The following is a 12441-nucleotide window of genomic DNA, read 5'->3' as shown; positions in this document are numbered from 1 at the left end:
AGCGCAACGCTGGGTGGGTATATGAAATCCACTGGGTGGGTACATAGCCACTGGGTGTCTATGTATCCCGTGGCTATGTACATAGACGCTGGGTAGGGTGGGTACAGGAAATCACTAAAGTTCCAATGCTGGAAATGAAGCTAAGACTCTCTTGACGCTGCATCACATGTCGCTGATGTTCGATTGCGACGTCGATTTAGGAAGATTACGTAAAGTCACTCGAAAAGTCTCATTCTTTTTTCATCAAGTGTGATCGATGAGTCGATATCCAAGATGTAAGGGCGACATTTATGAAAACTTGGCAACCGTTCCTACGTTAGACCTTTGCATCGCATCTGGCTGGGGGTTAAAAATGACCTGATGAAACAGCCTCTAGATTCAAATGAAAATTGTCTGATGTTGGAAAAAATCCGGAGCCCTCCTCTACGGCGTGCCTGATAATCAAAACTGGTTCTGGCACGTAAAACCCCAGAAACAAGAAGAGAAAGAAGAACTGATGTGAAGAACTGAAGAACAGCGCACAAGCCTCAATAAACATCAAAGCAAAGTTTCGCGCGTGTCTATATCAATCGTTGAGGAGACTTGCTTGGGTGTCAGTTATAAGAAATTGAACTTGTTCGCTTTTTTTTTTTTTTTGCCCCCATTATTCGTTTGTGTGTGCAATTAATACTTCGCCATCGGCACGATCCAGTAGTGCTGCTGTTCCATAATAGTTGGTTTTAAAATCAATTCCATGCCTATTTATGCCACAAATCATCATATTATATATGCATGGTGAAAGTGTGCGACCACTCGAAGATAACAATGTTCTCTTCCTTTCACTTCATAGGCACACGTTTTTTTTTCTTTTTAGATATATGACAAACTTCAATAAGATGGACGAAGACTATAACTGCCACGAAATGAGCATATGGATATATATTCTAATAAGTAGGGGATGAAGTTAAAAAAACTTCTCGACCATAAGCTCTCTTGGTTATTGACCAGCTGCCTCCGCGAACGAAATATAAGGTGTACCAGTCAACGTTAGCCAAGCTGTTGAACGAAAAAAAAAAATTATTCAAGAAACACGGTGCGGGATACGATTTTAGGAGCTGTACGGTGTTCGGTTGTCAGAACGCTGACGACCGAACACCGTAGCTCCTAAAATCGTATCTCGCACCGTGTTTCTAATATTTTTTTTTCTATTTTGTTGAACGGCTTGGCTAACGTTAGCTGGAACACACGGCATGTTAAACACGAGGTCACGATTGATTGGCTTCTATAGCTGCAGAATGGTGTGCGTTTAAACTGTAAAATTAAACCAGTGACGCATCTTGCAACGCGCAATGAATGCAGTGTTCCAGTGGCAATCCAATCGACTCTTAACCGCCGTGTTATATACTCTTGGTCACGGTGGACGAATAGACCTTGATCTTGGTGGCGTAAACCAGGAAACCGGCGGTCGATGGCCGTTCTAATGTTGCCGCCCCGGAAAGTAACTTCAGCCACAGCCCCCAGATGGCGCCACATGCCCGGCGGCACCTATATAAGGCTGCAGGACGTTCGCTTTTCCTGGCCTTTTTCCTTTTTTTTTTTTTTTTTTTTTTTTATTCTCCGAAAGTAGTGCAGGAACCGACTCGTTCAGCCGACATGCGGCGAGTGGGCCTTTTCCTCGCGTTTTCCTAGGGCGAGCAATCGCTCTCCGCTGCGGGAGCAGAGCAAACAAAACGCCCAAAGAGCCAACGAACAACACGAGCAAAACAAGAGGGCCAGTCACCGTTCCACGTCCCTCGCTTATCTCTCCAGCGCTGATAACTATTCTTTCTTTATTTTTTTTTTTCCTTTCCTCGCCCGAAGGTCCTCATCTCGCGAGCGCGCACCCTAGCTCGGTTCGACGAGCCAGCGACGAAACGACGTCGACGACGGCTGCGGTTAAGGAAGGAGGAATTCAGCGCGACCGTGCCCGAAACGGCATCGGCAGCTCTTGCGACAACCTCGACGCCCCGAGGCTTATCTTATCGGCAGTGTTTGACCAGCAAGTGCCTCGCTTCGCACTCCCCTACACTTTGCTTCTTTCGTTCTGACGGCACGGCAAGCCAAAAACCTCTATGCACTCGTGGCGAGCTGGTTTGAGCCAGAGGAAGTGATGGTGATTATTATTATGATGATGAGTATGATGGTGATGATGGTGGTCTTAAACGTGACATTGTACACATAAGGGGGGGAAGTGGCAAGAAAGGTGTGGGTGTATGAAAGAAACATTAATAGTTTTTGATAAAAAGGACAACATAAATTAAACGAAAAGATAGGAAAAGTGCAAATGAGAACAAGACAACAGTGCTTAATTACATTCAGATGAAATAGAAGATTCGCTGAGTGATTCAGACCGACAAGACTTTGGAAGAAACACGATAGGGATAGTTAAGAGAGTAGGAATTAACGTGGCAAACATATTGCAGGTTGAAGAAAATCAAACACATCCCTGTGATCAAAACGTACTGCCACAGCCCCAGGAGAGAGTAAAGCAATTAAATTCAAACCTAGTTTACGAAGCTGAGAAACCTTTTTCGTTCAGTAATAAACCGGCGATAGAATAAAAAACTGGGATCAATGAAGAAGGAAGTACTCGAATGCATCTCTTTCTTTTAATTTGGAACAAAATTTGCGGATAGGTATTTCAGTGACAATAGTTGCTGGTTCAAATGTATAGCACTGGCGGATACGAGAGAATTTGTGATTACTATTTTGTTTCATAATTTTTTTATGTATAGAAATACGGGAAGGTATTTTGTCGTGGAGTTATTTTACAAACGAAATTGTTCTAAGCAATTAGGGCTTTAGTAAGGCTAGCATAATATCGTTTTACTAATTCTTCATTCATACTAATGCCTTTCAACACACTTTCAAGGAACCTTGGCGTACACTTGTAAATTCTTGCGGGTAACTCGAGGTTCGCTTTGAGTTTACCCGATGATGACGGTGATGATGCAATGAGAATTATGATGATGACGTTGATTCCATCAAAAATGGTAGAAATCTACTCAGGGGGATAGGCTAGGACCGGGATGGTAGAAGGAAAGAAAAGTGTCGATTGAAATAGAAAAATGGTCATAAGTTGAATGATCATTTTTAAGTGTGTAATAGGGTATCCAGCCTTGCAAGAGTAAAATAATCTAAATCAGAGGAAGCCAAAAATGCGATGTAAGAAAGAATAACCTACGTGTAAAAGACAGAGCCGAACAGAAACATTTCCACAAATATACTAAAGTTTTCGTCTTCGATTCGCACTGTATATATATATATATATATATATATATATATATATATATATATATATATATATATATATATATATATTCGGGGAGGGGGGTGCGTGTGTGTGGGTGGACGGCTGGGCGGACATCAAAATGTGCGGGATAATCGCAAATGCAATCATTGATTCTTAAGGTTTCACTAATAACCTTTCTAATTAATCACTTTACGGGGAATGTTGTGATTGTAGAATTGAAATCAGCCAGCACTAAGAGCCATAACCTCTTACTAGAAAATTCGTGCCTATAACGCCAATTTTGATATACACGGACTCAGAATGTGCCGTGAATTGCACTGCCGTTTCCAGTTAACAGCTTCCTGTGCTGCATTTTTTACAATGCGGGAACATATTAACTGCTTTTGCTACGGATTTGATTACTTATTTGGTATCTTTGCGTTTACATTACGCCCTATAGCCTCCGTTCATATCGCCTGTTTTCCGTATCTGACCATATTTTCTGCATGCCGTCCGAGCTTTGTCTTAAAGTTGGCTTTCAACGCTTACTTAAAAACACCGGTTTTGCTTTAGAGTCTATTCTAAGCACGTCAAAGAAGTAAGAGCAAAAATAATTACGACAATTAAATAACGCACACAAACCCAAGTTATCGGTCGCGAAAACCTCAAAATACAGCAAAATGAGTGTGACCCTCGACTCGATTTTTCGTGCTTCTGAATTCAACATATTTCACTGTGCCATGACGTAGCACTATACGGTGCCCAATAGCAGCGAGGCATTATTGTGTTATATAGCGAACGTTGGCGCGCCATGGCTTCCAAGCCTGTTCAGCTTCTTAATTAGTGTCTATTCTGTGGTTACAAAAGCTTCCGTGAGGCGGGCGCCTTGCGGGACCTCTTTAAAAGCTTAATGCGTCACCAGAGGCTGTGACAGCCGGCAGGCAGTTGACATCCCGCCTCACGTGCGCTGAACGTATCTCAGAAAACCTATTTTTGAAGTTTATGCGTACACTGTTCGGTACGTTGGTCAAAATGTGTGCAAGGACGACGGTGACGATACTATAGTGATCGCCTGGCACCGTGGCATCTATATGTGTGCCTGTCCGAGGATTGCACGCGTAAACAAGCAGTGGGTGCAACCACTCTTCTCGGAAAGAGGGGCAGATGGGTGTAGCCTCGTCTTTGCACTGGCCTGCGCATCCCACTGCGCATGCGCACTCTGCGCAATTCGCCTTTGTGACCGCCGTTTATGGGTATCAGTCACGGTTCGACGATGAGGTGAACATCCGAGAGGTGCACGCCGGTGGCAGTGAGCAAAACAGGCTCTTCGGAACGCGCTTTTGAAGAAGCCTGCCAACGGTTTCGGATATCACGTGATCGATCACCAGCCGGTAGGAGGGATTGGAGATGGAGAGAGGGGGGCAGGAATTATGATATCGCATATATATAGGGGCGTGGAGTCACGGGGAAATTGGTGCACTTTTGAACAGTTTGAAGCCAATTGCTTATTGAAGACTATAGAGCTACTCAAGGAAGGAGAGAGGGTGAACGACGTAACCAGTTGGACAGGTTGTATAGCCTCGGAAGATTATATTAGGAACGAAAATAATAAATGAATAATAAATAAATTGTCGCAGTTTCACCCGAAAGGCGAAGCATCAATTGCGATAGCAAATTAGTAGAGAGCTATACGAAGTAAGGATAGTGGTTTTATCAGCTGTATAAATTTGGACATGCAGCAGCACCAGCAACGCGCAGAACTGTTGTCGACGCCGTCGGCGTTTTGCCCGCGTTCGCACCGAACGCGCGCGGCGTTGGTGACTTGCCGGTGCCTCTGGGGGCGGCTCGGAGGTTTTCGACGAGATCAGAATGGGACACTCGTCGAGCAGCGTCGGAAATCTTACCCACCTTCTCGCCTCGCAACGTTTTTATATAAATACGCCTTTGGTGCCGCAGCTAAACGTCGCCTACCCTCCCTTCCACCCGTCCCCCCATGGCTTTTCGCGCGACGGAAGAAGATCGCGTTTGCTCTCTATATATGGTGATTGTAAAGGAGGAAAGAGACGCTTAATTCTGCAGCGCCCTTCAGGGAGCAAGGCGCAGAACGCGCGTTTGCTCTCCGACGTGCGTTTGCTCCCCGTGAAAGCGCGCGTCTCTCGCGCCCTTTCACTCGCACATACAGCGTCCGGCGCGCGGCGGCGATTTCATCGCCGTTGACGTCATACGGAACCTCACGGCGACGACGACGCCGACGGCATAAATCCGCTTTGGAGTGTCCATATAATTGCTATCGCAATAATAAATAAATAAATAAATAAATAAATAAATAAATAAATAAATAAATAAATAAGAAACAGCCCCCGAAATTTATTCACTGCAGAAAAAAGAAGCAAGGAAGGTAAAGGCAGGGGAGTTCGTCAACCGATCGGATGATAGATACCAAATACACTATTTATTTATTTTTCTGCTAATTGATGATTAATTAATTCATTCAATCACTGACTGACTGACTGACTGACTGACTGACTGACTGACTGACTGACTGACTGACTGACTGACTGATGGACCAATTGATTCATTGATTGAATGGCTGACCGCAGATCGCCGATGAATCGCCTCCGGCTGAATCCGGGAAACCAATCAAAATATCTTGGTAAACGGTACCGACGCCATTCACATCATAAACAGTAAACGTGGCGAATTAGTTCGCCTATCCAACTAAGTCTTCAGCGTGTAGGATATGACGCAACCAACGCAAGGACGCGACGCAGAGCTTCCCGCATTCCCAGCGCGGACAGCACAGAATGGTTGCACCGTTGCAGACACGTGACTCGGCGTAACTAAGTGCGGCCGTTGCACAATTCAGAACAATGCTCTACTGAGCACCTCCTTCCGTCAACAGATTAGGCTTGTAAGAAGAGTCGAAGGAGCGATGGCGATGACGATGTTTATCCTACGCCCGCCTTTATCGATGTAGTATTTTTTTTTTTTTGTATACCAAACTCGGCGTGTCTATACACGTATTCATGTGTTCAACGTGCCTTTGGAGAGTCATGCTGTCGCCCCGTGTTCTAGCCTAAACAAGATGTCCCCCTCCCCCCTCCGCCGAGACAGTGCGTCTTATCTTTTCTTATCCAGTATGCAGCTCTAATTGCCCCCCCCCCCCCCCGCCCCTTCCGAGGCTAGCCCTCCAAGTCAGCGTATGACATAAGAGTGGAATGAGTTATCAGCGACTGGCACGTTCTTGTTCAAAACATACCCGAAAGCACCAGAAACTGATAAACGACGGTTTAAATTAAGTCATCGCTCAGAAACATCATTAGTGAAACGATTAACTTATTTCCAGATAATTCAGTTCTTATTTCTGGAAATTAATTTCTTATTCCTGGAGACTGTTAGCATGTAAACACTAAAGCAGTTTCCTTCAAGGCAGCACACGCACATATTTTACACATTGGATCGTCATTGTGCAAATGCTGAAAAGCAATTGGGTGACAACATACATTCCCCGATTCAGTGCCAGACGACGAAAAAAAAAAATACATGCATCACCGCATCGGTTGAAGGCAAGGACCGAAGGAATTACCCCAAGGTCACCTCTAATAATTATTACTCCTTAATTGTTATTAGTATCTATAATTGTTACTCGTTTCCTTGAGTTGATATTTGACATAAATTATGACATAAATTACGGACGTAGAAGATCGCCTTTTTGTGTCAACTGTAGATCTGTATATTAGCAAGTAGATTCATGTATGTGTATTCTACTATTCTCACATTATGCTCTTTCAATTTTTGTACTCCCGTTACATATTGTGCCCACTTGCAATGTTTTCGTTAATGAGACTGGCAGACTAGCAATGGTAAAAATAGATAGATAGATAGATAGATAGATAGATAGATAGATAGATAGATAGATAGATAGATAGATAGATAGATAGATAGATAGATAGATAGATAGATAGATAGATAGATAGATAGATAGATAGATAGATAGATAGATAGATAGATAGATAGATAGATAGATAGATAGATAGACTTACTGTGCATTGTATAATCGACGAAAAAAATTGCCACTTGAATGCCAACGAAAGTCTATTTATACTGCAGTGGATCAGGTCACACTTCTACGGCTCAGTCAGCGCGTACAAAAAAGCTGGCATGACCACGTGGCAAGTCTAGTGAGACTGAGTGAAGGCAACAGAACGAAGTATTTGCAAATACCAACCCGCTACACCCAGTTTGTTCTTCTGAATAACTCGTCGTTTTCAGAATTGGCACGTTTCTAAAAAAAAATATTGGCCTCGGGACCCAAACATTATTATTATTATTATTATTATTATTATTATTATTATTATTATTATTATTATTATTATTATTATTATTATTATTATTATTATTATTATTATCTGAAGCCTCGCGTTCTGAGACACACATCGGAGCTCAGATGTGGTCTTGAGGCGTGAAATCGGCCATTGAAAGTAGCTAACAAGCAATTGACGGGGGCCTCGACAAGCCATCGGCACCGCAGCGACAGCACGAAATATATTAAAATTTTTATTTCTCTTTCCCTTATATCATAGCACGACGAATCCCGGCCATGGCGGCTGCATATCGATGGGGGTGAAATTCGAAAGCACTCGTGTACTTCAATTAAGGTGCACGTTGGTCGTCCAAATTATTCCGGAGTCCCCCACTATACGGCGTGCCTCATGATCAAATCGTGGTTTTGACACGTAAAACCCCAAAAGATTATTTTTTAATAGCACGACGGGCTAGGGCTATATGCGCTCTGTGAGGTCGTTAAGGTATAGGGGAAAAATTGCATAATACCAACGCATTCAAACATGCGGCAATCGCAAAATCTACAAAGCATATTTTTTTTTTCCTCCGGACATATAGAGCAGAGATAAGCGGGTAACTCCCAGATAAGTCTGACATATCTGCAAGCCGATGACCGGGCTATCTAATCTCGGGAATTTAAGCGCGACGCCCATATCCTCATCGTCGTGAGTATAGCGTATACATAGATACCCGTAGCGATAGTGCATAATAGCCCGTACTGATACCACAATCGAGGCGATACCGCCTCTCAACCGGAAAAGTGCCCCGCGGGTTACGGTGTTATGTTTTACGATGTTGTTACGTTGAAGGGCAGATTAAGTAGTGCCGTCATTGGCCGCAAGTGAGCCGAAGAATGACCAAGTAAGCAAAACAGATAATAGAGAAATTGTTACTTCTAGAAGGTGGTACGGAAATTTATGGTACCGTGTGCAAACGTGTTAGTGCACTGTACCGTTCGTGTTCTACACCGTTCTATACCGTGCATGCACTAATCCACACGTGCGCTATACCGTTCACTATACCTTGGAGGCTGACCATGCTCAAGTAAACGTCGCCGCTGTGGAACGACGTTAGTGTGATTATTTCTATGGGTTAGACATCGGAAACTGCTCAATTCCCACATCTGGCAGTGTTCATTCGCTCAGTGTCAATTAGCTTATTGTGTTACCTGTTTCCATTATTTTTTAACTTTTTTTTATTCCTGCTTTTACTTTTGCTCTTGGGTCTTGGTAAAGTTGAACACAACTCGATAGAGTTGAACACCAGAACCGAAAGTATAAATCACACTACCAAAGTCTATATTCTTTCGCAAAAAAGGTGTAATACCTTAATATATGATCCCACCAAGACTGACAAGTGTGTGTATTCTATAGGTTGTAAAGTATACGAAGGGCGCCTCGCAGCGATAAAATTTAAAAACGCAGATGCTATAGGTAACCTTAACTATTCACATTCTCAGCTCCAAAGTTAAGGGCATTCATACGAATTACATTTTTTTTTTCAATAGAGATTCGCAAAATTGCTTTGTTGTGCTTAAAGCGAGAACATATACCATCTGACAGCATGTCCAAGTTTGTTTTTGCTATTTGCGGTAGCCTTTCTGTGATAATCGCCTCTCAAGGCGATATGGTATCTACAGCTGTATAGCGTCGGCAATACATCGGCGATGGTTCGCCGATAAAAGCCTGGCTGCCTTCTCTGCGGAGTCGTTCTCTTTCGCCTTGTCATTATCACCGATGCGCATACTTGCTTGACAGGAAGTCATGCACGATTTCAAGAGTGACGTATATTAAGTGTTTTAAACGCTGGCCACCCATATATGTGTGTGTATGAGCACCTTCGTCATTTTCGCCTGTAAGCTTTTGCCCGTTATGATATACAGAAAGTCATTAAGAAGCTCGGTGCTCCTCGCGTGCTCTGGTCAACCTCGTTCATTCTGGATGCCAGCTATCTTGCATTACGAACTTTTATCGTTTATATCAGTAATGTTTCCTTTTTGGGCCGCTCTGATAAACGTGCCGGATTAGATGGGATGAATGGCGCGCTGTCGCTTCAAGTTCCAAGGTCTCTATCACAAGGCCATATTCGCAAAACACGCAATCTCACTCAACTCAATCTAGAAAAAGAGTGGTCGGCCAGTGGATACATAGGGAGACTTTACAGTTACAGTCACCGTCATACTTAACCCGAACATCCTTCGAACGCCTTTTCTTTCTTCTACTGCGGAGGGTGCTGGAGATTTTTTGGCCGTGGCGCCTCCAATGGCTGCCAGCTTAATGCGTCTTCCTTCCAAAGCGTACGACGTTTGCTCCCTAAAACCCGTGTTCGTCAAAGTTAAGTTATAGATGCTTCCTAATTGTTCGGGTTTAGTCTGAAGGCTGCTGCACAAGACTGGTTCCTGATGACGCAAGCTTGGGGCAGGTGTAATCGGTGATTCCTCGAAAAACCTTATCGTCCTGCATTGGACGTGCTTAACTTACAAGCTGAGTATACGATGATACTATACTACAAGCGGCCACAAAGTGTAGCGGGAGACACATCTGAGCTCACCTAAGGTAGATCACTTTCATAGTTCCTCCCTTCCAGCCGATCCAAACCGCCACCGCCTCCGCGCCGGCGGCGACGGAGGTAGCAGGGACAGGTGACGACGGGCGGCACCGACGGAGATAGGGAAAACGGGAACCAGCTTCCCGCGGCGCTAGAACCTACGAGGCGACGCGAGCAGCCCCACCAACACCACCGGCGGCGAAGAGGACATCCAACGGAGCCGCTGATTCTTGCACGGGAAGCGGCCTCCGAGCGGCACCGAAGGCGGCGTTCAGGGAGTCGTTGACGACCGGGGGGCATCGCGTCGCGAGCCTCGAGACTTTGCCAGCGTGGCTCGAAACGTGGAGGGCCGCGCGAGGCTCTCCCCCCCTCTTCTTATCTGATAAGGGACCTCGAGCGCTGCCCTCGTCGGAGCGCGCCCTGAAGCCTGTATAGTGCGTGCGTGCGACCGAGTGTGTGTACTCGCCGCGTCGTCGGACAGAGCGAGAGATAACGGCCCCATAGCTAGGCGTTGGCAGCGGCTGCGACTTCGGGAAGGACGGCGCGCGCGGAAAAGCAAGCGCGTGCGGCGAAGTGCGCTGGGCCGACGTTCGAAGAAGCCGTGCCCGGACTTGGACGCGCAGTGTTCCTCCTCCTTTTTTTTGTGTGTGTGTGTTTGTGTGTTCGTGTGCGTGTGCAATCGGCGAATCCACTCGAGGGAGGTCACACGCACGCTGCTTTTGCGAACGGCAGCGGTCACCGTTCTCGACAGCAATGATCGCTGCTTTGCGAGCAGCGATATAGGCGCACGTGCGTCAGTACAGCTGTGTACACGCACAGGTATTCACTCACTCACGATCACATGTTCACTCATGATCGCCCGCATTCACCCATTTCAGACTCGTGTCCAATAACACTAACACGTCAAATGACTAACACGTCCAATGACACTAACTCACTCACGTTCATGTACTTGCGTTCACTCGCACCCGGGGAGGTAGTAGTAGTAGTAACAACTTTATTTATCCTTTTTACAAGGAAAGGGGCAGCGGGGTAGAGGGAGGAAGGGGTCTACTCGAGGTAGTCGATCCTCCGCTACCCTCTCAGCCCACCCCAGGATGGCCTCCTGAACGTCGGGCCTGGAGCTCCGCAGTGCAGCCCCCCACTACTCCTCACTAGTAATTAAATTATTAAGGGGAGGGGGTAATGAGTGTTGAGGGCATCCCCACATTATGTGGTCGAGATTGGCCTTGGCCGCTGAGCAGAAGCGGCAGGCCAGGGAAGGGTAGAGAGAAGGGTGAACGACGTGTAGAAAGTGAGGGGAGGGAAACGTGCGAGTCTGTAGCTGCCGCCACAGGATCTCGCGTTTACGTGGAGAATTACGTGCCAAGGGAGGTGTTCTGTAAGAGTCCACCTAGTGGACGTGAAGTGCAGCTGAAGTGCTGATTGGCTGTTGCGCGTGGCTTCTGCTGAAGCGCACCCCACCCCAGCCAATCAGAACTTCAACAGTAGACGAAATGGACATGGCCACTAAGGGGACTCTTACACAATACATCCCCTGGTCGCTGACTTACATTCGTGCTCACACCTGTTGAATGAATGTCAATGAATATCAGTGCGTGCGCTCGTGAGTGAGTGTACGCCGACCTAAGGCTGTACCCCCGCAGAGGTTCCCGGGTGCCGTGCTGACGCTAAAGCGCCGAGCTCTCCAGCACCATGAGCGAGGAGCCAGGAATAGACATGTGTTATCTGAGCTCTTGTTTGTGTGACTGGTGAAGCGCAGAGCACGTCGCTGCTGGAAAGTTCGATATTGTTACCTTTCTTTCTTCTTCTTCTTCTTCTTCTTATTATTATTATTATTATTATTATTATTATTATTATTATTATTATTATTATTATTATTATTATTATTATTATTATTATTATTGAAGGACAACGTCTTTCATGGCGGGTTACCCCCACATTTTCGTATCGATTTTGTGTGTTTCTAGCCTCTTTCTTGGGCCGATCCCGAAGGTTGTGCAGCCTAAAGTCGATCCTGCGGGTATGTGCAGTCCGAAAATGTGGGCTGACACGGGTGGTATACCGGTCGTAAGGAGAGCGTTCTCGCATTCTTCCTTGGTTGTCAGACGCTGCGCCTCTGGTCAAAGACTCAGTCGCTGTCGTTTGAGAGGCTGCGGGCCTTTCAGAATGAATCATATATGTAATATGTATATCGAACGTATACATACCCCATTCTCACACCCAACGCGCTCAGGAAGACATTCTTTCATCGACATCAACTAGAGGTTGAATCGCCTTCAAACTTTTTTTATGTATCA

The 12441-nt window shown here is 45.5% G+C and overlaps 2 protein-coding genes across 5 annotated transcripts in view; one reads left to right on the top strand and one right to left on the bottom strand.

Moving 5' to 3' along the window:
- LOC119461161 (uncharacterized) overlaps window positions 1–12441 on the top strand; it is a 66222-nt gene that overhangs the window by 1537 nt on the left and 52244 nt on the right. The gene's annotated exons all lie outside the window — the stretch shown is intronic.
- Window positions 1–12441, bottom strand: part of LOC119461162 (transcription factor GATA-4) — a 125480-nt gene that overhangs the window by 91481 nt on the left and 21558 nt on the right. The window contains exon 1 of one of the 3 annotated variants that reach the window (XM_037722380.2): window positions 10145–10498. The exons of the other annotated variants lie outside the window; for them this stretch is intronic. Within the exon in view, the coding sequence (XP_037578308.1) occupies window positions 10145–10164 (20 nt within the window). The 5' untranslated portion in view covers window positions 10165–10498. Of the gene's footprint in view, window positions 1–10144; window positions 10499–12441 lie in introns of those variants that run through there. 3 annotated transcript variants of the gene reach the window in all.

This window comes from Dermacentor silvarum, chromosome 8 (genome assembly GCF_013339745.2).
Source record: "Dermacentor silvarum isolate Dsil-2018 chromosome 8, BIME_Dsil_1.4, whole genome shotgun sequence".
Taxonomy (NCBI): Eukaryota; Metazoa; Arthropoda; class Arachnida; order Ixodida; family Ixodidae; genus Dermacentor; species Dermacentor silvarum.
The sequence above is the reverse complement of the archived record's forward strand: the minus strand, read 5'-3'. Positions and strand labels throughout refer to the sequence as shown.